The sequence below is a fragment of the Procambarus clarkii genome, chromosome 71 (assembly GCF_040958095.1).
Source record: "Procambarus clarkii isolate CNS0578487 chromosome 71, FALCON_Pclarkii_2.0, whole genome shotgun sequence".
In the NCBI taxonomy this organism is placed as follows: Eukaryota; Metazoa; Arthropoda; class Malacostraca; order Decapoda; family Cambaridae; genus Procambarus; species Procambarus clarkii.
In genome coordinates, this window is record NC_091220.1 from 13,093,748 (window position 1) to 13,121,384 (window position 27,637).

Sequence of the window (27,637 nt, forward strand, 5' to 3'; positions counted from 1 at the left end):
GACAGTCAGTTCCACCAGTCTAAATTTGTATAGCGTGTCGCATATGCAACACTTATTTTTAAATAAATTTTGTTGAACAATATTTGTAAAACATTTTTTTTATTGTAGAGCGTTTTATAGTTATGTTGGCGTGTGGCGCGAGATATGTAGTCACTACTGCCTCTGTTGGGGTTAGTGTGGGGGAAGGGGCGGCGGGTGTGTGGGGGAGAGTGGCGGGTGTGTAGGTGGAGAGTGGCGGGTGTGTAGGTGGAGGACGGCGGGTGTGTGGGGGGGAGCTTGGGTGGGTGTGTGGGGGAGGGAGGTGGGTGCTGCGCTAACTGGACTTACAAAGTCTTAGCCCAGCCACTTGGACTAGAAGATAGAGCGACAAAATTCCAGTAAGTTTCCAAAAAGATTGAGGAGTAGCCGAGGCTATATCTATCATCGTCTATTTCAGATCCTTCAAGGGATTCACAAATCCACACAGTAGATATAATAATCCTATTTTACACTTAACATTCCAATAGTCATCTCATAGTACAAACTGCATTACTAGACTTTATACTCTTGGGGCAATGTTTGTACCTACTTAGAATTCTCTGTCATTCAGTTATCACACATCCAAACGATTCGATGTGGTAAACTATTTATTTCTCTATGTCTATACTTACCAAGCAGTTTACACACTTAATGCATAGTGGTTTAAGCTTTTTCACTGACATAGCACCGTATTGCCAGTAATATTTCAAAACCATCATCCAATTTACATTGTACTTTCAGTAACTGTGGATCATCGTACATATATATTTTGATGTAATAGACAATTATGTAGTAGAATTTAGTACTATTCACATTACAGAGTCCGGACAAAATAAAACTCCAAACATTAATATTCCTAGGTCTAGTATAGCGCATAATGTTTACTATATTAGGCCTCAGACAGTGTGTATTAGGGCTAGGATAGTTAGGTTAGGCTTGATTTTATTTTAGCAACATAAATACAAAACCTTTTCCAGTGTCCACTACGATAGCATACTAATTCGTGTTTATTTTTGCGTAATGCTTCAAGTTCAAGTATGTTTATTGAGACAAAAAAAAATACATCTCAAAGGGATAGAGTAGCTTAGGCTATTTTTACCCCTTCACGTAATGCTTAAGTGTATTACTGCTGTCCACTATTACCATTCTCTTAACTTACTCTTAACGATTTACAGCGACGGTCTCGCTTCTTGCAGGTCGGCGTTCGATCCCCGACCATCCAAGTGGTTGGGTGCCATTCCTTTCCTCCGTCTTGTCTTAAAGACTTATACTCAAATCCCTTCCAAGTTCCATTTAGTCGAAATGGCTTGGCTCTCTCCTGACAATTAATTACCATGCCTTACCTTAACTTACATACTTGCCTTATTAAATACTTACCTTAACCTAAAAAAGTTCCTAGATAAAGCAAAAGAAGCTGTGAACACCACCACAAATACGTGTCTGGACCTCCTCAGAATTTATCCCTTGATCACTAACTCTGTAACTTACTAAATAATACCCCAGCATTGTTAAAAGAAAAATGAACTTTTAAACATTTAGGATTCATAGCTGCTATACGACATTATTCAGCGGACTTGCCTCAGTCTTTATTATATTCTTAAGTGTGTTAAGAATGGTGCTTATTCTGCCACTATTCAATATCCTTATCATTTGCTTGTTTTAGTATCGGGATAGTTATTAATTCATACTATCAATAATAATATTGATAGTTTGCATATTTACATTTATGAGTAGTTTATATATTCTCTGTTTTGATAGTAATTCTTACGATGCTGTAGAGTTTTGTTCGTGAGAAAGGTGGAAAATATGCATTCACAGTTGCACTGAGGAATACTCCCAAATTATATAAGAGGGTAGCATTACAAAATAATTTGCTTGGCGTGGCTGGTTTGTTGGTGTTCCCACGGTGGCCGAGCACCTGTGTCGGGGGGTACCTCCCCCACCCCACCCCTACATGTGATAGGTGTCCCCCCACGCACCAATATTCCTTATGATGGGTGTCCCCCCCACCTCACCCACTCCATGTGGCGGGTGTCCCCCCCCCCCTCTGTCTGTGCCAGGTGTCCCCTATTCCCTGTGTCTGGTGTCTCCCCCCTTTCCTTGTGGCCGGTGTCTCACACCTCTGTGTCGGGTGTCCCCCCTCTGTACTGAGCGTCTTTCTCCCCACACAGACTCCCCCGTTTGCCAGGTGTCCCTCCGTCCCCGTCCCCTCCTGTGCTGGGTGTCCAGTACCCCCACCCTACCTTTGGTTCTAGGTGTCCCTTGCCCCGACCCACCATGGATATAGACGTCCCACCCTTATCTCAGCATGTCCCATCCTCCTCCACCCAGGGCCCCCCTCCTCCTCCTGTTGCCAACAACATCAATAATATTCCTCCCTATTCTGATTGTCAATATGGCTCCTTTTCCCGTCCCCTCTACCCCGTATCCCCCATGTGTCGTGTGTCCTCGGACCCCCCCCTCCTCCCCACTCTATTCCCTCTTCCCCAAGTGGCGGAGCTCCCCCCCCACTCTCTACCCCCCACGTGACATCGCTTTGTGTCGCGTGGTTCCCTGGGCGTTAACCTGATCCCGCGGCCGCTCTGAGGCTTCCCCGTGAATTATGCACATTATAACGATCATTTGCCGATTGATTCGGTGGCATGCAACCTGGTAATTGTCGGTGGCCAGGTGTGAAATGGTGGCAGCGGTCCTCTGACGCCGCCTCCACTCTCATCCTTGTTTATTTACCCCCAAATATTGTTTGTTATTGTTTATTTCACTCTGGTTCCAGCTGGTTATTCTTTACCTCATGGTCATCTAAGACCTTTCGCGGATGTAGCCATTCAGGGAGCCGGTCGGCCGAGCGGACAGCACGCTGGACTTGTGATCCTGTGGTCCTGGGTTCTATCCCGGGCTCCGGCGAGAAACAATGAGCAGAGTTTCTTTCACCCTATGCCCCTGTTACCTAGCAGTAAAATAGGTACCTGGGTGTTAGTCAGCTGTCACGGGCTGCTTCCTGGGGGTGGAGGCCTGGTCGAGGACCGGGCCACGGGGACACTAAAGCCCCGAAATCATCTCAAGATAACCTCTCAAGATTCAGGTGTGCTAGAAATAACAGCTGAAGGTATTTGTGAATAACATGAGGATCAAGGAGTCTAGGATTTTTATATTTTTTTATTAACAAGCTTAGGTGTGTATACACAGCAATGTGTTGCTTTCCTATTTTATATGAAAGATTACACTGTGTAGATAAAAAAAACTAGCTATAAGATCATCTAATATTCCCATCTCACAGGATGGTTAGTCATTATGGAATCAGGGGAGATAATACCTGCCTTAATACAAAAACAAATCAACTCTGACTAAACAGAAACTTCGCGATTTTCTGGATGAGCTACAAGCTCATCCAATATCCCCACCTCACAGGACGGCTAACTTAATCTACAAACCGTCACACAAGGGATTACCATGTTATAACCCTCAAGTTTACGTTGGAGTCTCTCTTGTGGCCACGCCTTGACGTGGGTAAATTGGGATACTGATGTAGCAATCCATAGCATGGGCCTCAGAAGTCCCTTTCCTGTCCGAAGGGACGACACGTAACGGATTATTCCAGGTTAGAATGCAAAATCGTTTGGAGCCGTTGTATAAATAAATTGTGGTGTCAGTCCTCCAGGTACTCCGAGTCTCTTGAACACCATCAGGCCTAATAGTCCAGTGTATCTTTAAAATTCAAGAGTTCTTCCCAAGAAGTAAAGAAACAATAAAGACATCTCTCATCCCTGACACGCTCGGTCTTGTGGTCGACGGGCACGTCACCGGTTAACCCCACCTCACCCCGCATGTTCCACACCTCCTTAATAATCGTTTCACAGTTCTTCCATCCGAGAATTCCCTCCATGTCTCCTCAATACTCCCTAATACTAAGCCTCGAACTCTTCCCTTCTACCCTCCTCGTCGCAGTAGTGACCCCCACCTCCACGCTCCTCATTCCAAACCAAGGGAAGATATCACTGACTACGTCAGCTCCACAAAGCACTTTCAGAATACAGATTAATCATCTGCCTTGCAACAACGACAGGGTAACGGACACGTCTCCCCCCTCTCTCCAAAGGGGTAAAAAGTGTATATATGAGTTATTAGTACACTCTCCTGACTATTATGGTCCCCCCTTACATTTTATCTGTACTCTTACCTAGAAAGATTATACTGATTATGATTCTTGTTGATCTTTCTGTTTTGCTTGTCAATTTCCGCCAGCATTATGTACATTGTATATTTAACATTGTATTTTTTGTTGAATTATTATTTTTTATTTCCTCTTTCTGTCGGTAACGCCTGTATATATAAATAAAACAAAATAAAAGACGTTTTTTAGGGTCATACAAATGTATATGGCCACCCGTTGCCTCCATACGCGAATTATATAATAATTTGATGAACTTTAATTTATTGATCGTTATACATTCTCCATCATATATGTCTGTCGTCAAGAGACTTAAGTTCAATCCTCCTCAATGCCATCTATGTAATTGTCTCGAATCCAATATTTTTAATGTAATTTAATAAAACCCTTTTTAATTATTAATAATATTATCTTCCATCACAGATCCCACCAAACCTCAGTTTCACTGCCACTTGCACAAGCAGCCACTTGGTAAGTGATGTTTGTTCATAACTTCCATCCATCGTCAGTACAAGTCCGTGGCTTGCAATACCAATCAATGTCTTCTTGCAACATTTCTAAAAAAAAACTGTAGATCGCTATTAATCATGACTGATCTTTTCCACATTCAGATTTTGCAATTTCAACATTCTCCATCTGATATTTGGGAACTCGAGGAACTATTATTACCTAGGCTCGGAATTACATTTGTCAACGTTAAACTACATTTGTTAGTCTTTCGTTCGTTCCAAAAGTATATCTAGATCGTCTTGTAGCAATTTTGTGTATCGTACTGGATTTCACGCATTATTTTGGTATCGTTTGCAACTTTGCAAACGTTGTTGTTTTTCGAAATAACAACGTCATAATACAGCTAACGTAGCCTAGTGTAATAGCCTACAATGGTAGCCTACTTTGGTAGCTTACAGTGATACCGTAACCTATAGTAGATATCTACACTAGTACTCTTCTTAAATTACATCATTATGGAGTCAGAGGTCACTCCCTCGAACACCTTTAGTCTTACCTTACTGACAGGCTCCAGTATGTTTCTGTGAATAATTCCATTTCTACCACCCATCACCATTGATGTTCCACAGGGCAGCATACTTGGCCCTCTCCTTTTTCTCATCTACATTAATGACCTTCCAAATGCCTCTCAACACCTTCATTTTCTCCAGTCCTAAAGTCCATCTTTGGCTAACTGCTAACTAACCCTTAACATTGACAAAACTTTCTATATTTACTTTGGTAATCTGCCAAATCCTAACCTTAAACGCTTCCTAGAGGGTTGTAATCTATAAATCCAACATTATGTTTGTAATTCATCTATGTAGGTAAGGTAACCTCAAGGTATGTATGTACTTTTTACCTGCATAAACATTTGATTTGATTTGATTTGATCTAGCAGTGAGAGGGTGCATGAGAGAGCAAGAGCGCCGGGCTGTGTGAGGAAGTGTTGGCACCACTGCTGCTCAAATGGCAGCCCTGGTAACTGCTCAGTTTTCACGCGCCATGCTCACCTGAGAACGGAAAAAAAGGATTAAACAGGAGCAGAGGTGAGAGCGGTTGGAGGAGCGTGGGAGAGTGTATAGGTGGACGGTTGTGGAGTAGTGGAGCATCGCCTCCTCCACCCACAACCCATCTTACACCCACAACCTATCTTACATCCACAACCCATCCACCCAAACACCCTCGTTCACCCATAGCCTCATCCGTCCATACCCCTTCAAGCCACAATGGTGGGTGTCGATATTGTTGTAATACTGGACAGTGGGTTTGGGTACTGGGGTAGTACGTACTGGACTGTGGGTTTGGGTACTGGGATAGTACGTACTGGACTGTGGGTTTGGGTACTGGGGTAGTACGTACTGGACTGTGGGTTTGGGTACCGGGGTAGTACGTACTGGACTGTGGGTTTGGGTACTGGGATAGTACGTACTGGACTGTGGGTTTGGGTACTGGGGTAGTACGTACTGGACTGTGGGTTTGGGTACTGGGATAGTACGTACTGGACTGTGGGTTTGGGTACTGGGGTAGTACGTACTGGACTGTGGGTTTGGGTACTGGGATAGTACGTACTTGACTGTGGGTTTGGGTACTGGGATAGTACGTACTGGACTGTGGGTTTGGGTACTGGGATAGTACGTACTGGACTGTGGGTTTGGGTACTGGGATAGTACGTACTGGACTGTGGGTTTGGGTACTGGGATAGTACGTACTGGACTGTGGGTTTGGGTACCGGGGTAGTACGTACTGGACTGTGGGTTTGGGTACCGGGGTAGTACGTACTGGACTGTGGGTTTGGGTACCGGGGTAGTACGTACTGGACGAGCTAAAAGCATCACGGAACAGATAAGTTAAGTCCTTAAGGTATTGATTGTAAGGGTCACGCGACAGGAAGGGGAAGCGACCAACGTACTCGCCAACGACCACATAACGCCGCTCATTATCATTATAAATCACCACCACTAAACCCTATTTTATGACGTTGTTTAGTAGTAATAATATTTGGAGATCAATTGCTGGAAGAGTAGTACATTAATCCTGTCAGCGTGGGACCCGCCTACCAGCTCCAACGGCCCCTAACTCTTGATCCCCGCTAGCTGCAGGGGCCCCTAACTCCCCCAACAGCTCCAGGGGGGCCCCTAACTCGCCCCACCAGCTCCAGGGGGGCCCCTAACTCCCCCAACAGCTCCAGGGGGCCCCCTAACTCGCTCCAACTGGAGGAGGTGTTCCCACAGCAGGTACTGGAGGAGGTGTTCCCACAGCAGGTACTGGAGGAGGTATTCCCACAGCAGGTACTGGAGGAGGTGTTCCCACAGCAGGTACTGGAGGAGGTGTTCCCACAGCAGGTACTGGAGGAGGTGTTCCCACAGCAGGTACTGGAGGACGTGTTCCCACAGCAGGTACTGGAGGAGGTGTTCCCACAGCAGGTACTGGAGGAGGTGTTCCCACAGCAGGTACTGGAGGAGGTGTTCCCACAGCAGGTACTGGAGGACGTGTTCCCACAGCAGGTACTGGAGGAGGTGTTCCCACAGCAGGTACTGGAGGACGTGTTCCCACAGCAGGTACTGGAGGACGTGTTCCCACAGCAGGTACTGGAGGACGTGTTCCCACAGCAGGTACTGGAGGAGGTGTTCCCACAGCAGGTACTGGAGGACGTGTTCCCACAGCAGGTACTGGAGGACGTGTTCCCACAGCAGGTACTGGAGGACGTGTTCCCACAGCAGGTACTGGAGGACGTGTTCCCACAGCAGGTACTGGAGGACGTGTTCCCACAGCAGGTACTGGAGGACGTGTTCCCACAGCAGGTACTGGAGGACGTGTTCCCACAGCAGGTACTGGAGGACGTGTTCCCACAGCAGGTACTGGAGGACGTGTTCCCACAGCAGGTACTGGAGGACGTGTTCCCACAGCAGGTACTGGAGGACGTGTTCCCACAGCAGGTACTGGAGGAGGTGTTCCCACAGCAGGTACTGGAGGAGGTGTTCCCACAGCAGGTACTGGAGGACGTGTTCCCACAGCAGGTACTGGAGGAGGTGTTCCCACAGCAGGTACTGGAGGAGGTGTTCCCACAGCAGGTACTGGAGGGAGACGACTGAACATTATGCTAATACTTCCCGTCGCCACTAGAGGCGCCATGCCTCACTCGCTTCCCGCCCTCACTTAGTGTTCGTATCCGCATTTCTTGTCGCTATCACTGTAAATACAAGCACACGTGCATGTGCGTGCGCACACACACACACACACACACACACACACACACACACACACACACACACACACACACACACACACACACACACACACACACACACACAAACTTCCGAAAGGGAAACTATGAGGAGATAAGAAAATTCCTAACAGATATAATATTGGAATCAGAGCTCACGGGAAAACGGCCCAAGACATGATGGACCACATCACGCAGAAGTGTAAGGAGGCAGCAAACAAGTTTGTCCCAGTCCAAAAGGAAAACAGTAAAATGAAGATGAGAAACCCATGGTTTAATCAGAGATGTAGGCTAGCTAAGCAACAAAGTAAAAGGGCGTGAAGAAACTATAGAAATAACAGGACACTTGAGAGCAGAGAAAGATACCAGAATGCCAGGAATGAATATGTCAGTTTGAGAAGAGAGGCAGAAAGACAATTCGAAAATGACATCGCAAGCAAGACAAAGACTCAGCCTAAATTGCTGTATAGCCACATCAGGAGAAAAACAACAGTAAAGGAACAGGTAATGAAATTAAGAATAGGGGAAGAAGGATTCACTACAAACGACAAGGAAGTGTGTGAGGAACTGAATAAGAAATTCCAGGTCTTCACTTTAGAGCAAGGAGAAGCTCCAGAGATAAGAGAGGGAATAGTTAACCAGGATCCACTAGAAGAGTTTGAGATTACCAGCGGGGAAGTAAGGAAGCTTTTACTAGAATTGGATGTGACAAAGGCTATAGGCCCAGATGGAATCTCCCCTTGGATATTAAAGAAAGGAGCAGAAGCACTGTGCCTGCCACTCTCCATAGTATATAACAAATCACTGGCAACAGGGGGAACTGCCAAGAATTTGGAAAGCGGCTAACGTAGTCCCGATATACAAGAAGGGGGATAGACAGTAGGCACTGAACTACAGGCCAGTGTCCCTAACTTGCACACTATGCAAGCTGACGGAGAAGATTGTGCGAAAAAAGCTAGTGGAACATCTGGAGCGAAAGAACTTTGTAATACAGCATCAACATGGGTTCAGGGATGGCAAGTCCTGCCTCACAGGATTAATTGGATTCTACGACCAGGCACCAAAAATCAGGCAAGAAAGAGAGGGGTTGGCAGACTGCATATTTTTGGATTGCCAGAAAGCCTTTGACACAGTGCCACACAAGAGGCTAGTGAAAAGCTGGAGATGCAAACTGGAGTGAAAGGGAAGGTACTCCATTGGATAAAGGAGTACCTAAGCAACAGAATTGGCGAGACGTCACCAGTGGAGTCCCGCAGGGGTCAGTTTTTGGACCTATACTGTTTCTGATATATGTAAATGATCTCCCAGAGGGTATAGACTCGTTCCTCTCAATGTTTGCTGATGATGCAAAAATTATGAGGAGGATTGAAACAGAGGATGATAGTAGGAGGCTACAAGATGACCTAGACAGACTAAATGCTTGGTCCAATAAATGGTTCTAAATTTCAACCCGAGTAAATGCAAAGTAATGAAAACAGGCGGTAGAAACAGGAGGCCAGACACAGGATACAGAATAGGAGAAGTACTTCATGAAACGGACAGAGAAAAAGATCTAAGAGTTGATCTCACCCCAAACCTGTCTCCTAAAGCCCACATAACAAGAATTACGTCTACAGCTTTCGCGAGGCTGGCTAACATCAGAACAGCCTTCAGGAACCTGTGTAAGGAATCATTCAGAATCTTGATACGTAAGACCAATCCTGGAGTACGCGGCCCCAATATGGAGCCCGTACTTTGTCAAGCACAAGACGAAGCTGGAAAAAGTTCAGAGGTATGCCACTAGACTAGTCCCAGAACTAAGAGGCATGACTTACGAGGAAAGGTTGGGGGGGAAATGCACCTTACGACACTGGAAGACAGAAGAGTAAGGGGAGACATGATCACTACCTACAAAATCCTCAGGGGAATTGACAAGGTAGACAAGGATAAACTATTGACACCAGCTGCTGGGGTGGTGACGTCAGCTGCTGGGTTGGTGACACCAGCTGCTGGGGTGGTGACGCCAGCTGCTGGGGTGGTGACGCCAGCTGCTGGGGTGGTGACACCAGCTGCTGGGGTGGTGACACCAGCTGCTGGGGTGGTGACGCCAGCTGCTGGGGTGGTGACACCAGCTGCTGGGGTGGTGACACCAGCTGCTGGGGTGGTGACGCCAGCTGCTGGGGTGGTGACGCCTGTAGGATTCAAGTACATCCATAAGTTCTTTTTTCTAGTTTAATTATACAACTGAATATTAATTCCTTAACTTTACAAATTTGAATTAACGATCAAATAATTGCACATTAAACTTCATAAGATAAATGTCACTGATACATTTTAAATGCACCATTCACTTTACTTTGTAAGAGTTAAGTTAATCCAAGTGTGAAGGTTGGGAGACGAGACTAGGCTAGTGAGGCCGCGCTTGTACCAAACACAAGACAATTAGCGCATGGGGTATAATCAGCAGCAGCCATGTATGTACACAATACACATATACAGGGATAATCTGGAGACATCCTGTCACAGACACAATGGCTCTCTGCTCCATCCCTCTTACCCTCAACGTGTACTTTCCATTACTTATTCAGCCATCCATCGAAGGTTAGGTCAAACTATCAACCATCACAGCGCGGGAATTTCAAATAACGCCTGAAATATGTACAATGAGCGTCTGGTTTAGGAGGGAAGGAGGCGGTATGGAAGCACTCACAACCTGATCAGTCATCGTGGATGCTCGCTCTCTAAGCTTCTGATGACTATTTTACATGATCTAATTACCGCGTCACGCTCGCTGCTTGCTTGAGTTTCCGTTAAAATTACTCCTTCGTTAAGTTCACTGTGGAGCATGTAATGGCAGGCGGCGCAACGCTTCATGACTGTTGGGGAAAATTGGTCCACATGAGCTCTCCGACAAGGGTTATTTAGACATGTGTGTGATGCAGGAGAGATGGCCGGGCTTTGTTGTTTTAGATTCAAAATTTCCATGTAGCACGGGCTATAGTGAGCCCGTATATAGACGGGCGGATGTGCGCCATTTATATAGCAATGTGAGGTGTGATGGATCAGTGCACAGAACCCGCCATTTGTCGGGATTCATGAGGTCCCTCGTTGGGGCGGTTATAATGTTATCATGAGGTCCCTCGTTGGGGCGATTATAATGTTATCATGAGGTCCCTCGTTGGGGCGGTTATAATGTTATCATGAGGTCCCTCGTTGGGGCGGTTATAATGTTATCATGAGGTCCCTCGTTGGGGCGGTTATAATGTTATCATGAGGTCCCTCGTTGGGGCGGTTACAGTGCTATCATTTACTAGGACTAAAATCCTACATTTGTCAACGCTAAATTACATTGGCTAATCCTTTCCTTATGTCTAAATTTAAAGTCACCCAAGTAGCGATGTTCATTGTTTTGAAGTTATTGTTGCTTTTCCGTCACATTGTTTAAATTGTTTACAAATAAGGTAAGCAGCTAGTCCGTTCTTTAGTGACGTTCCCAACACCACTAAACTGTTATACTAAATTGTCCACAGCTAACAGAAGACCCACGAACAGAAAATGGGACATTACGTCACTTTCGCGAGCCCCACTATTTTCAGTACATCAGTTTTTGGCATTATGGAATATGTACGTCTAAATGCGATGAGCTGTTTAGGAGAACGGGTTGTGTTTAGAGGTCTGATGACAGAGCCCAAGCCACTCCACCTTCAATGGTTCCCCCACACGGTCGTTGACTCTATTTATGCTGCCCCTTTGTTTCTTTTTAAATAGCCTCACCCTTGACTTATGCAATTCAGACTGTATAGAGGATACCTTGTGATGATTTCGGGCTTAGCATCGCCACGGCCCGGTCCTTGAGCAGGCTTCCTGCTGATGATGATGATGAGGATGATGACAAAATTTTCCCAGATCATAAGGCGTAGAACAAATCCTTCTCAAACGCTTTCAATAGAGTACAACACAAAAGGCCGGCATCTGAGATATATTCAAATAGGGTATTTGTGTAAGTGTAAAGATTGTTTAAATATTCAAACCACCAATCACCATACGGGACTGGAGATTAAAAAAAGACAAAACTAAGTTTGAATGTAGAAGTCGAAGCCTATTACACCATGGAGTTTGGAAGTTGGAAGAACAATGTCGGAAGAGATTACAAGTTTTGAAAGCCTTGATTGATTGATGAAGATTAAACCACCCAAGAGGTGGCACGGGAATGAATAGCCCGTAATATGAAAGCCTTATGTCGAGGAACAGGAGTGGGAGTGCCTGTGCTACGTATATACACTTTGTACCGAGCTCTTATTAACTACGCTGCGCTACTAAACAAATTGGAGAAAGTACACAATGGGTAAATATTGTGGAACCAATTACCGGGTAACATTAAAGGACGTAGGATCCCTTGATTGTTTCAAGCGTTGGTTAGACATATTTTTCATATATATGAATGAGTTTGGGTGGATATAAATAGGAGCTACTACGTATAGGCCTTCTGAAGTTTCCTTAATTTTTATATTCTTAAGAATCCATGAGAATAACCTTAGGATGTCCAAAAAATGCTATGAATATAATGAGATAATGAAGATGGACATGAACTTACTGAGTATGAGGGATAGAATTACAGATATAAATATGGCTTCGGCGATAGATTAATGAGATTTTTTAGTATCTTCATTGTGCACCCCATACCCATCCCGTGGGCGGTGGTGGAAAGGATTACAGAGGCACATAATGGGTTTAGGAACTGAACCCCATAGTTCGTTTAGCTAAGCAAGTGACAATCTTTTTAATTAAGCTAGTTACACAATTTTTGATGTTTTACATGTATATATATATACATACATACATGTACACAAATACATATCAATAATCTTTTAAATCACAAGTGATTCAACAAGAGGCTCACAACAGTCACTATACAAGGCACTTTACATCTATGGTGAGTCGCACAGTTACTAGTCTTGCTCCACACCCACCCAACTGGGCGGCAGCTTTACAGTCATGTGCTCCACACCCACCCAACTGGGCGGCAGCTTTACAGTCATGTGCAGGCTGCACCCACAGTAAGCAAATTTTGAATACTTCGCTAAGATTCCTGACAGTACGTCATTATGAATGAATAACTTACACATTTCTTGGACTCCATTGATGATGTTATCTCTGAATTTCGCGATTTATTCACATTCCATTATATAATGACGCAAAGTATGCAAATAATTCTGCTGTTGTTTTGACAGCAGAGTTTGACATGATATGACAGCTTACAATTAGTCAGATCAGCAGATGTTGCAAACTCCCAGTGGTACTTGTAGCCGAGCCTAATGCTAGCAGTGTTACACATCAGCCCCGCTCCTGTGCCAGGTGAGTCCACTGTGGGCTCTCCATAGCCCGTGCTACTTAGAACTTTTTGTTCTCAGTAGCTGAATCTTAAACAACAAATCCTAGCAGTGGTAATGAGAGGTGGGGGAGCTAATGAATTAATCCCCTCAGTTCAAAAATTGGGAAGAAATGAGCAATGTATTTTTAAAGTATAATAAGAGAGATATATGAGAACCTAATATTCTTCTGTTACAAAATATAACGTATTGCAAAAAATATATATTGCATTGGTTAAAAAACAATTACACCATCATGGGAGGATTGATAAGGAAATGCGGTGATTATTCCCGTGCAAAAGAAAAAGTGTATAATTGAGACAGGACAGCTTAGGACAATATATAATTGGAGGAACGCAAAGAGAATACTTACGGGCTATTCATGCCCGTGCCACCTCTTGGGTGGCTTAATCTTCATCAATCAATGAAGAGAATACCAACAAAAAGTTGTTATAGAGCTATAGAGTACAATAGCAAGATGTGACGTGATAGCACTGATCGATCCAACCAGGTGCAGCACTCGGGTGTTTAGGAAGGCCATATTGTATCGCTCGCCATTATATTGATGCCAACATCATTTGTCGAGGACAAGAGCCGCCTGGCTTGTCAAGGTTCACCCCGAGCTAAGGGCTAGGCTGCGTCCATGTGATCACCCATCTAGTTACTGGCTAGAGCCAAGTGCTTAACGTTACTGATCAAGGAAGGTGAACATCCGACATGTGGGCTTTTGGTTGGGCAAATCTGACGAATGATGGTTCGCAGAGGAAAACACGCAGACAGTAACTTGTGATAGCATTAGGAAACAGGCTGCGTGACACACCTGAACAAAGACAAATGAATGTTAAAGTAGTTCAGAGTTTCCACAGAAAATTAGATACATGGGCTTACTTTTATTATATCGAATCAACATAATTAAAGTTGAGAATTTGAGTCACCCCTTTAGCGGATCTTGGCGCCATTTTGTGACTTTCATAACTTGCAGACTAACGTGATTCAGAGTCGTAGTTGTAGTTTATAAACGTGGTAGTTTATAACACAATGTTTATCTCAGATATAGTTTATGCAGACATAAGAGCTTCGGGGGATTATCATGGGTTGGTATATTTCTCATGTTCTTATAAACACTTCAGCAGATAGATGCTTCTATGGAAGATGTATGGGTTCAGTACTCGCAAGGAGCTGAGGAGAGGTTTAAGTTTTTTTTTTTTTTGGGGGGGGGGGGGGGGGACTGAAAATAAAAAGAGATGAAGAGGTACGGTTAAAGGGAAGTGTATTAAAATGGGAACTACAGTATGAGTTATGTTAGGAGGTGGTGTCCGCCTTGCGAGTCTGGTGGGGGGGGGGGGGGGGCCAACCTCCTGATAGTGGGGTTGAGTGTGTGGGGTGTTGAGAGAGGGGGGTGGGGGTGATGATCTAGGGGGTGGGAGGGATTAGCTAGGGAGGGGGGGAGTGATGATCGAGGAAGAAGGGGGTATAGGGAGGAGGGGGGGGGAGCATGGCTACCCCCACATTACCCAAACTGCTCTCAATGCCACCCCTCCCCCCTCCTCTCTCACCTACACTTACCAATAATTTCTGTCCAAATATTGACAAATGGTGACCCCTTGCTCGGGGAGCACTCTGCAGCGGTTAGGATGAGATTGATGCGAACCATCCACCTCAGCTGACCACTACAGCCACGGACCCAGTCACTGGAACGTGGTTATTATTGACCTCAGTGATGTTATGACTTCCACACTGTCGTTGTAAGTGATGACGACCAGGGGGGGACACCTGGCACCTCACCTTACCCATCAGGACGACCAGGGGGGACACCTGGCACCTCTCCTTACCCATCAGGACGACCAGGGGGACACCTGGCACCTCTCCTTACCCATCAGGACGACCAGAGGGACACCTGGCACCTCTCCTTGCCCATCAGGACGACCAGGGGGGACACCTGGCACCTCTCCTTACCCATCAGGACGACCAGGGGGGGACACCTGGCACCTCACCTTACCCATCAGGACGACCAGGGGGGACACCTGGCACCTCTCCTTACCCATCAGGACGACCAGAGGGACACCTGGCACCTCTCCTTACCCATCAGGACGACCAGAGGGACACCTGGCACCTCTCATTACCCATCAGGGCGACCAGAGGGACACCTGGCACCTCACCTTACCCATCAGGACGACCAGGGGGACACCTGAAGCTCTGAACATACGAGTATTGAATATCAGACTACATTAGCAAATACACCAGACTACAACAGCAAATACACCAGACTACATTAGCAAATACACTAGACTTTATTAGCAAATACACCAGACTACATTAGCAAATACACTAGACTTTATTAGCAAATACACCAGACTATATCAGCAAATCACCAGGGTGTGGAATATGAATTAAATGTCGAGAAGACCCAATGCAAGAAATACAACCAAGATGAGACGCCCCACTACCACAGTTTGGGGCCCAAGAGCTTGGATTTACTCAGTGGAAACCGACTCCCACAACACATATTTCCATGATGAAATACAGACCAGAATCCCCCCTTAACGTGTACACAAGCATCTGAGTGTGTATATGTGAATGTTACAAAGCATTCACATATAGACATCCATATATAAGAATATATAAGAATCAGGGAAACTGCAGAAGGCCTATTGGCCGATATATTGGCTCTGACAAAAGACAGCAAGTCTTCTCAACTATTGAAAACGGACACAGCACCGCTCCTGTGTCAGGTAAGTCCACTACGGGCTCACCATAGCCCGTGGTACTTGCCCCGCTCCTGTGCCAAGTATGTTACGGGCTCACCACAGCCCGTGCTACTTGGAACTTGTTCCGAGAAGTTGAATCTATAACAACAACATACCAAAAACACATCGTATCAGCAAGGCGGACAGCCCGCCTGCTCTCATAACTCTGTTCCGTATTTCTGAAAGTTATTCCTTCACTTGTATTCTTTACTTCCATAGAGAGGGGGGTAAGGGCTTGAGGGACAGAACGGGGTCGAGGGGTTGTGAGGTAGAGAGGGGGAGGATAACTAAAGAGGGGGTGGTTGTGGGGGGGGGTCGAAAAAGGTCGTCAGGTCGAGGAGGGTGTGGAGAACTGTGTGTGTGTGTGTGTGTGCTATCTTGAGGTTATCTTGAGATGATTTCGGGGCTTTAGTGTCCCCGCGGCCCGGTCCTCGACCAGGCCTCCACCCCCAGGAAGCAGCCCGTGACAGCTGACTAACACCCAGGTACCTATTTAACTGCTAGGTAACAGGGGCATAGGGTGAAAGAAACTTTGCCCAATATTTCTCGCCGGCGCCTGGGATCGAACCCAGGACCACAGGATCACGTGCAAGTCCAGTGTGCTGTCCGCTCGGCCGACCGACTCCTGTGTGTGTTTACTAGTTGTGTTTACTAGTTGTGTTTTGCGGGGGTTGAGCTTTGCTCTTTCGGCCCGCCTCTCAACTGTCAGTCAACTGTTTACTAACTACTTTTTTTTTTTTTCTCCACACCACACACACCCCAAGAAGCAGCCCGTGACAGCTGACTAACTCCCAGGTACCTATTTACTGCTAGGTAACAGGGGCACTTAGGGTGAAAGAAACTTTGCCCATTTGTTTCTGCCTCGTGCGGGAATCGAACCCGCGCCACAGAATTACGAGTCCTGCGCGCTATCCACCAGGCTACGAGGCCCCCTCGTAGTGTGTGTGTGTGTGTGTGTGTGTGTGTGTGTGTGTGTGTGTGTGTGTGTGTGTGTGTGTGTGGTGAAAATGAGAGGACAATGTCAAATGTGGTGTCAAAAAGAGGGACTCAAAAGTGAACCACACATAAACTATTTGGCTAGAAATCAACTAGAAAACAAGTAATAGCCGAATAACAGGAGTTATATACAGGGCACCAAACTTGGAGAGAATGGAAGGAAAGTATCTATGGGGTAAAATATCTAGAGCATCTTGATCAGTGTCATGGGTGAATTTAATATTAGTGGAATAAACTGGTTTAACAAAACAGGAAAATCCTGAGGCATTTGTGGGATTAGATTCCTGAGATGTGAGGAAGAGCTTCAGCGTGACTTGTAAACAAACCAACCGAAGCGGAAGCAGAAGCAACTGAAAACAACTCAATACACACTTGTAAAAGCACATAGCATTAGAAAACATGAAAGAAGTTAGTTATTCCATTAAATTAACCGACCAATAGCTAAAAATATTGGGCTTAGGAGCTGAGGTCTGATCGTACATGTACACACACACACATACACATAATACGGAGTGGGGGATACGGGCGTAAAGCAAGGAATGATTGTTGTTGTTTTAATTTTAGCTATTCAGAACGAAATGTCCATGTAGCAGAGGCTATGGTGAGCCCGTAAGAGGCCTGATCGTTGGCGTGAGCAGCTATAGGCCAGCCAGTTAGCCTCAACAGGCAGCTATAATGAACAGGTCAAAGCATCAGCAGGCGTGGGGAGCCCCTGGCGCCGTAGCCAGGTAGAGGCTCCCACCTGGCGCCCGCCTCACATCAAGTGAGGTCATTCCCCGTAAAACAGGTCACCCACGGAACCCATTGACCTTAAGTCATTGCGGGTTTTTGTGAGGTCTCCTCTGGATGACCACAAAGAATGTACCGAAGTAAATGATTAAAGAAAGATGGCGTATGGAGCATGAAGAGAAGACTGGACGAGGGAGAGAAGAGGAGAAAGAGGTCAGGAGGAAGGGAAAGTATAGGAAGAAGAGATGGAAGTACGGAGAGGAGAGAAGGTAGAGCGAGAGGGAGGGAGGGAGGGAGGGAGGGAGGGAACGAGGTAGAGAGGGAGGGAGGGTGCGAGCGAGGGAGGTAGAGAGGGAGGGAGCAAGTGAGGCAAGAGAGCAATGAAAAGCTTAAGTTTATTTATTAGTTTATTTATAAACAAGGTAGTACATAGTGTTGTGAGAGTAAACAACACCGGTTCATAACATGTATCACCAGACAAGCACACCACGAGGCAACATTATTCACGAGGCAGGGAGAGGAAGCTTTAATGTGTGTGTGTGTGTGTGTGTGTGTGTGTGTGTGTGTGTGTGTGTGTGTGTGTGTGTGTGTGTGTGTGTGTGTGTGTGTGTGTGTAAAAATTAACACGTGGTGAACAATATGACAGTGTCAAACCACGAAGGAAGGATTAACACAGGAATTTCCTTAAATTCCTTAAGGAAATTCCTGTCTTAATCCTTCCTTCGTACTCTCTCTCTCTCTCTCTCTCTGTCTCTCTCTCTCTCTCTCTCTCTCTCTCTCTGTCTCTCTCTCTCTCTCTCTCTCTCTCTCTCTCTCTCTCTCTCTCTCTCTCTCTCTGTCTCTCTCTCTCTCTCTGTCTCTCTCTCTGTCTCTCTCTCTCTCTGTCTCTCTCTCTCTCTCTCTCTCTCTCTCTCTCTCTCTGTCTCTCTCTCTCTCTCTCTCTCTCTCTCTCTCTCTCTGTCTCTCTCTCTCTCTCTGTCTCTCTCTCTGTCTCTCTCTCTCTCTGTCTCTCTCTCTCTCTCTCTCTCTCTCTCTCTCTCTCTCTCTCTCTCTCTCTCTCTCTCTCTCTCTCTCTCTCTCTCTCTCTCTCTCTCTCTCTCTCTCTCTCTCTCTCTGTCTCTCTCTCTCTCTCTCTCTCTCTCTCTGTCTCTCTCTCTCTCTCTCTCTCTCTCTGTCTCTCTCTCTCTCTCTGTCTCTCTCTCTCTCTGTCTCTCTCTCTCTCTCTCTCTCTCTCTCTCTCTCTCTCTCTCTCTCTCTCTCTCTCTCTCTCTCTCTCTCTCTCTCTCTCTCTCTCTCTCTCTCTCTCTCTCTCTCTCTCTCTCTCTCTCTCTGTCTCTCTCTCTCTCTCTCTCTCTCTCTCTCTCTCTCTCTCTCTCTCTCTCTCTCTCTCTCTCTCTCTCTCTCTCTCTCTCTCTCTCTCTCTCTCTCTCTCTCTCCCTCTCTCTCTCTCTTCTCTCTCTCTCTCTCTCTCTCTCTCTGTCTCTCTCTCTCTCTCTCTCTCTCCCTCTCTCTCTCTCTGTCTCTCTCTCTCTCTCTCTCTCTCCCTCTCTCTCTCTCTCTGTCTCTCTCTCTCTCTCTGAAGAAGCCGCCGGCTTGAATTGACAGGAGGCATTAGAGCGACGCACTTAACTAGAGACTATTGAGCGACACACTTAACTAGAGACTATAGAGCGACACACTTAACAAGAGACTATAGAGCGACACACTTAACAAGAGACTAGTAGACCTGACCAGGAAGACAAAAGTAGTAAGAGTCAGCCATTCATAGTGTGATGAGTGTGAACTGGCGCCCCACCACAGGTCTCTGTAGCTCACCCTGCCCTGACCAGGCCGCCATACAGGTGTACACCTCCACACACTTCTCCGCCTCTCTTTCCTCTTCTTTTCCTCCAGTTCTCCTATCTTTACATCCCCTGGAGTAGTGTGATGAGAGAGAGAGAGAGAGAGAGAGAGAGAGAGAGAGAGAGAGAGAGAGAGAGAGAGAGAGAGAGAGAGAGAGAGAGAGAGAGAGAGAGAGAGAGAGAGAGAGAGAGAGAGAGAGAGAGAGGGAGGTAGGTAGGTAGGTAGGTAGGTAGGTAGGTAGGTAGGTAGGTAGGTAGGTAGGTAGGTAGGTAATTGCAGCAGATGAGGGTGGAGTCGCCGGCTCATAATGTCGGCCGCGGGGAGTCACCTTGGGTAATTTATCCCCCATATGTTTTGGTTAATCCTTTAATATCACTGGAATCTCTTTCCTGGACAACCTGAATGGGGCGTCAGAGGAACTCATGTCACTCAAACTCTGCCATGAGTATGAGGTTACTCTTGCCATGTGTGTGTGGGTGTGTGTGGGTGTGTGCACTTGTCACCGCTATCATTACGAAGAACTGCTGCCGTGAGCTGTATATACAGGTAGCGAGGGTAGTCTCACAGCACCGCTCCTGTGCTAGGTAAGTCTACTACGGGCTCACCATAGCCCGTGCTGCTTGGAACTTTGTTCCGAGTAGCTGAATCTATAACAACAACAGGTAGTCTAGGAAGGCTTGTTGAGGGAAGGGGATCCTTTATCCAGCGCCCCCTCTTCCCCGAACACAACTATTTGAAAGGCATTAATATTGCTAGTGACACTCCTCCAAATGGATTGTGGTTACTAAGGTCAGTGGTGGTGAGGTGAGGATGTGGGTGAGGCCCCTCGCTACACCCCGACACTTCTATACCTTCCTCCTCACACACGTTCCTACTAACATTACTTAACTTGTCTCTCTTCCTGGAGAAGCACTCACAGTGTATCGTGAACATTTGCTACAGTATTTCCAAAAGAAAAGCTAAGGAAGAGTTAATGTTAGTGCTGGACATTGTCTTACCTCGGTTAGACCTCACCGGGATTATACGGTACAATTCTGACCACCGACCTATAGAACAGATGTGAATTCTTAGGAAAGAGAAGAGAGGGATGTCCAAGTTCCTCACTGGTATTAGGAACCTTCCTGAACACGGAGAGGGATGGGAGGAGAGGATAGAGGAGAGGGGGAGCATAAAGGAGAGGAGTGGAGAGAGACATTTGACATGAATAATTTGATGAAGGCTTTTAATAAAATGGATTGGAAAGAGGTCAAACAGAGATAAAAACTCAAAACAATGGATTCATTTGATTACATTTTATATTTAGAAAATAAATACTTAAAGAGTTGTCGTGCAGTTGATCAAGAGAATAGTGATGTAGATGACATGAAATATCCAGCGTGAGAACAAGACACACCACTAAATCATCTCATTTACTGACATGATTTTTCAATCATTTTCAATCATTTTCACTGATTGAAAACTGAGATATATGAAGGAACAAACTATCGTTCCGTGAAGTGGCACGTCACTTGATCGGTAATGATAAAGGTTCATGAAATTCTTGCACTGTACTGTAGCAGATAAAGGATAAATATGGCCAGTAATTATTAGCTGTATTGTCTAGAATCACAACCACCTCTGTGACACTGTAGACACCAACACTGGGTATTACAGGGGTAACATAATTTTTGAACATTGTGCAAAGTGTAATCTAAGGGGAGTAGCACCGTTGTTGTTGTTGTTTAAGATTCAGCTACTGGGGAACAAAAAGTTCCAAGTAGCACGGGCTATGGTGAGCCCGTAATGGACTTACGTAATGGACACTGGAACGGGGCTGTAACTGGACTAGCACCGTTATGTTATGTTATATACAGTTACAATGCACGCAATCAATCCATCATTATAATTATAATTTAGTATAAAGTGTACCTAAAAATCCTAACAATCGGTGTCAAATAACATTCTTTGTAATCCTTTTTGCGCTACAGCTCACACGAGGAGCATGAAGTGCACAGTATACTAGCGCTCACGGTATTGGATGGACAACATTGATTGATTGATGAAGATTAAGCCAGCCAAAAGGTGGCACGGGCATCAATAGCCCGTAAGTGGTGGCCCTTTGGAGCCATTACCAGTATCAAGAGCTGATACTGGAGATCTGTGGAGGTGCGACTGCACCCTACGGAGAGGTCGTGACGTCTGTAAAATAGCCTGAGCTACTATATCTCTTTGAGATGCAGTTTTTCTTGTCTCAATAAACATACTTGAACATGAATTAAGGAAACTGCAGAAGGCCATTTGGTTCATAAGATTGAGGAAGATTAAGCCACCCAAGGGGTGCCACGGGCATGAATAACCCGTAAATAATTGGTCCATACGAGGCCCCTCTTGTTTATACTCACCCAAACTCATATATGCGGTATATGTCTAACGTGAAAATGAATATGTCTAACATGCTTTTGAAAAAAAAAATCCATTGATTCCACGTCTGTTAAGTTGCCTGGTAATTGGTTTCATAAATCAACAACCCTGTTTCTTACCATTCCTTTCCCCCGTCCCATCCCAAATCCTAATCCCTTCCAAGTGCTATATAGTAATTGTTTGGCGTTAAAATTCCCTCCACCCTTACCAGTATTATCCAAATCTTTCCGAAATCTAAACCATTCCAATTTATATCCATTGTTTTGAGTCTTTTTTTGGTTATAATATATTTGAAATTGTATTTATATCCCCTATGTTATGTCCTATCCATTTATACAGCTCAATCATGTCCCCCCTCCCCCTTCCTTCTCCCTTGCTCCTCCTGGGACTGTAAATTAAGCCTCCTTAATCTCTTTTCAAAGCACATTAGTTATGGAAAAGGCAGAAGGCGTTTTGGCCTATACGAGGTAGTTCCTATTATATCCACCCCGAGTCATTTATACACATGTCCAACCTACGCTTGAACCAGTCAAGTGATGCGATATCTATGATGTTGCCTGGTTATCTATTCCACTAATCAACAATCCTGTTTCTAAACCAGTATTTACCCAGGTCTCTCGTGAATCTACACTTACCCAATTTATATCCATTGTTTCGTGTTGTATTTTGTGGTGATATATTTAACACGCTCCTCTTCGACAGCTGAAGAATTTCTTGTGTTATGTTCACTTCCAGCGTCTCAGCGTTAAATAAGCTTGGCTCTGGCTCGTCAAAAAATGCAGCGTTCAATTACAGTAAATCACAGCCCCGCTCCTGTGCCAGGTAAGTCCACTACGGGCTCACCATAGCCCGTGCTACTTGGAACTTTTGTTCTGAGTAGCTGAATCTAAAACTACTACTACAGTGAACGTTCAGTTACAGTGAACTAGGTATATACTGAAAACTGCGTAAATCATGAAGGAAAATCCAAGCCTATTGGGAAGACTAACTATCAGTAACAAGTAAAGCTCCCTGGAGGATAGGGGAAGGGGGGCTGGTTGGGTAATTAGGGGAAGCCTTTATACCTTGACACATTGATGACAAGTGTCCATCATGTGTGATTTCACACTCCAACGCAAACCTCCTCCAACCAGTGCTGGGTTGACAAGTGCTCCCAGACGTCGTCCTCCCCCTAACTACAGTACCAGTCATTACATCACTTGCCTCTATTACTAATGGCTTTATTATAACTACACTTATAATATGAATAATAGTAATAGAATTTTATTTTTAATGTATACAAATGAGCATATTACAGTGGTTAATTAGTAGGTATATTATTTATATTGTATATATAAATACAATATATATATATATATATATATATATATATATATATATATATATATATATATATATATATATATATATATATATATATATATATATATATATATATATAATCACTAAAAGGCAACATAATCAGGAAGGGTTTCCCAGGCTTATGATTGGTCGACTATGACCTGACATGAGCCGATGACGTTACTTGACCTTTTATATAGCTGTGTCTGGCTGGCCTGGGTTAGTTGGTGGCTTGACCTCTGACCCGTGCTCATCTCTTCTCTCGCGCTGGTGTTCAGGCTTGTGAGATTCGCTAAGCCAGATGCATTCAACATACGGATAGTTACTATCTGCGATTATATGCAAGAAGGGTGATAGTATAAGTACATATTTGTTGAAGTAGCTGAGGAAAAACAGTGTTGTGTGGGTACTAATTGGTCAGGATCGTCTAATTCTCCCCTCACACTGCTCCGTCACACGCATTATCATCTAGAATTCTTCAGTTACACGCATGTGAGTGATGTGTGCAGTTGTGTGTGTGTGTGAGAGCAATTGGTGTGCTGGGAGCAGTGGTGTGTGACAGTGGAGTGAGGCTGTGTGACGCTCCCACCCACACACCGGCCCTCGTAACATTGTCGGGATAACGCTGGAACACCGCGGACCACCTCTCTCTCGCTGGGCGCTCTCAGAGGCACACGCGCGGGCACTCAATCTCCAGTGACTCACTGCGGTAGTTCCACGTGCGGGTCAACCTTGAATGACGTGATGCTTGTGGACTCTAACACAGAAACAATGATGGCGTCTCCATCAGGGAGTGTGTCGTCCAGCGCGAGCGGCGGGGAGGATAACAAGAGTCGCTTGTTCTCCTGCACCACGTGTACCTACCGGACGGACCGCAAGAACAACCTCAAGCGCCACATCTTCACCATGCACGAGATATCCTCCGCGCTGCTCGAGTGCTGCGGTCACCGCTTCCTCAACAAGGCCGAGCTACGGATGCACACGCAGAAGTGTCATCGGGACGGCTACCACTGTGGCGTCTGTCCCCGCGTGTTCTGCCGCAAGGCCCTTCTCAAGCGCCACTACTCTGTGCACTCTGGATATAGAGAGTTTTCTTGCAGTCACTGTTCCTATGCAACTAGTCACAAGAGCAACCTTGAACGCCATATGAAAGTCCACACAAAGGATCCCGAACCACTGGCACGTCATTTGCTGGAAGGATTCTTACCTGAACTACCTCAACACAACACCCACTTCCCACTCACGCTACCTGTGCACAACACCGTCCTGCCTGCTCAACATTTACAACTCTACGCAAATCAAGTTAACCCGCCATTTTACCATCCTGCAAGAGTGCCTCAGGCACCATGGCCAGTCTTGCCTCCCTCGCACACTCCTCTCCATAACCACCAGGCTCCGTATCTGCCCCACTACACGCCACCACATGTGCTTACTCCAGATAGCGACCTGCACAGCCTGAAGCCCAGCAAGCCCTTGGTAAAGAAGACCGGCCCCTCCAAGAGTTTCACAGTCTCCGCCTTGCTAGGGGAGGATGTGGACCGCAAGGACGAGGTCTGGTCTCAGGCTTCCTCAGTGCAACCTACTAGCCACGCTCACTATGGTAAGTCACTCCACCAACACGTCTATTTTACTAGCTACTGTACATAATCAATTTCAAGTTCTTTTACATGTTATTCAAGTCGATATGAATATTTAAATCTTATTGTGTATGGTCTTGTTTTATAAATTTACTTTTATAGATGTCTTTTGTTTTACTTTTTTTTACTAGATGTTTTACTTTTATATATATAGATATAATATCAAGACTAGTAAAGTTTTCTCTAAAGTATTACTAAAATCTTTTGTAAGTTTTATCATTATTACCACTGCAAATAGGTTAATTGTCACATGCACTCGCCTGTAATGGCTATGCTGGTTTAATAAGCTGATTATTTAACCAATATATATACAGGTTTGGAATACATTAATTATAGGTACATTTAAAAACTTTACACCACTAACATTTATAATCATATTTTAAATATCACTAAGATTTTACAGAAAACATACACGTATATAACAATCACTGTTCGAAGACTTCATCCTGCTCTTTGGAAGTGGGGCGCGTGCCCAAGATTATTAACTTTGATATGCAATTATGCATTGCTTTATTTATGGTGACTGCTTTCTGGTTACTAAAATTGTCAAATTATTACTACTGTATAAAAGTGTGATCATATGATATGAAAAATATCTAATTCTGGTTCTCCCTTAACAGGTGCAAGTACCTCATCAGAACCTGTGGCCACCGATGGTGTCCTGAGTAATGGCGCCTCACATCGTACTCACACGCCCACCGCTCCTGCAACACTCACGCCCACCGCCCCTGCAACACTCACGCCCACCGCCCCTACAACACTCACGCCCCCCGCCCCTACTCCAACCACTTCCTTAGCATTTCTGCTGAACTCTACGAGCATCGCCTCACCGGAGGTACACTCAGCGAGGGACGTTCAAGCGTCCATCCCAACATTCACAAGTTCTCTGTGGGGCGCTCCTGGCCTCACCTTCCCTCACAACTATTTGGATCCTTACCACGGGGTTTACAGCTTCCCTCCAGTTCATAGGACCCATTGGATACCTGGCAGTGTCCCCGCGCAGGATACAACCGCCAGCAGTATTCCCACGCTGCTGCCTCACCCTAAGGACCACCCTTACTGTAGCGGGTCGTCTGGCTACGGCTCTCATGACGAGCATTCCCCAAGACCTGTAATCGAGGACCAGCCCCAAGTAGAAGAACACAAGGAAGACTTAAGACAATCTCATACGGACGACCACATGAATGACTTCGGCATATCTCGCACCGACGACCACAAGTGGGAGCTCAAACAACCTCACATAGATGACAAGGATCTCAGACAGCCTCACACAGACGACCACAAGAGGGACTTCAGCAAGTCTCATACGGACGAAATCAAAGGGGACTTCAGCAAGCCTCATACGGACGAAATCAAGGGGGACTTCAGCAAGCCTCATACGGACGACCACCAAGATTATATACCTAAAAAATTGCGCGCCTCAAAGAAATTCCAAGTAATGCAGAAATGTCCAGAGTAGTCTTTTGTGATGATTGTGACCTGCAGAACTTCTAGTTCAAATGTTGTGCCAAATATAGATACGAACGAATTGTCCCTGTGAGAGGTAGTGGTGGAAACGTAGCAAGAATAATTTGGAAGCCTAATTCTTAAATTGCGGGACGATATTCGTCGTGATCAATTTATGTATAAATAGGGGTTTTGTTTGTCAAAATTAACAACGCTTCCGTCTTCGATGACCACGTATCTGATTTTTATAGCCAATATAGTGTTTGAAAATTGTGTTCTTTTGTAAATAAAACTAAAACTTACATTAGCGTGTTTTAATTTACTCAAAATGTATGCGTGTGTATGTGTGTTTCTCGTGTTCTGTTTTTCACTTTGGAATGAAGCTCAAAATTTACTTAAATGTCCATTTTTAGCCCTCCCCCCAAAAAAAATTTGATACATAAGCTCTGATTAGTTAATTTTCAATATCTTTTTCCAAATGAAACATTCCAAGTGAAAAATATTGTAAAAAATATTCGTACTAGAATGATTGATCTCAGCCTCGGTCATATTCAATAACACATGTCTACAACACAGGCTGCTTCCAAAATGTCTGCCATAAAAGAAAAAAGCAAATCTTAGAGCTCCAGTTTTTTCTTAAAATTTTACTCGCCTCATTACTAGCTTCACTCACCTCATCGCCAGCTCACTCACCTCAGCATCCTCATTCACCTCACTGCCCATATCACCAGCCTCACTCATTCACTCACCTCATCACCCCCTGACTAGCCTCACGCCACAGTGTAGGACAAAACATGAGATACATCTTCACCCTTAAGGCACTAAGCACATGGATCCCCCTACCCGCTTATGTTATAAATGCCAAGATATTACTACAATTTATGATTAAACTGTAAAAGCACCTCGAGACAACGGTGGAACCTTTGACAAGCTTCCGGTCCCCACCGTGGCCATTGGAGATGGTGGCCCGCACGCAAATTAGGTAAATAATCTTTCTTTAGCACCAAATATAACAAGTTCACAAAATATATAAGAATAAAACAGAAAGTCTTTTGGGCTATATAAGGTAATTCCTACTTATATATTCATGTCTGTACTCTCAGTTTACATTTTTTTTTAATTTATTAAATAGGCTTAACAATGGGCTTTTCTCCATAACAGCTGGTTCGTTAAGTATTTCATAAGTCCTTATGAATTAAGAGTTAGGTATTTCATCCTCCTTAAGCCGGTAGATTAGCGAGCCTTAATTG

General features: G+C 45.1%; 1 protein-coding gene across 2 annotated transcripts; it reads left to right on the forward strand.

The window, feature by feature from the left end:
* The first annotated feature begins 294 nt into the window (after positions 1-294).
* Positions 295-26,691, forward strand: LOC123745493 (uncharacterized). 2 transcript variants are annotated; one of them, XR_011224352.1, is made up of 3 exons: positions 295-377; positions 4,610-4,657; positions 25,562-25,692. XR_011224352.1 is itself a non-coding variant. In XM_045726068.2 (2 exons), exons 1-2 carry the CDS (start codon positions 24,049-24,051, stop codon positions 26,398-26,400), a joined length of 1,695 nt encoding a protein of 564 aa, XP_045582024.2. In that variant the 5' UTR covers positions 23,500-24,048; the 3' UTR covers positions 26,401-26,691. The 2 variants fall into 2 exon arrangements, 1 of the variants encoding a protein (XP_045582024.2); XM_045726068.2 differs by lacking the exons at positions 295-377; positions 4,610-4,657 and adding an exon at positions 23,500-24,904 and having other exon boundaries at positions 25,562-26,691.
* Positions 26,692-27,637: the final 946 nt, after the last annotated feature.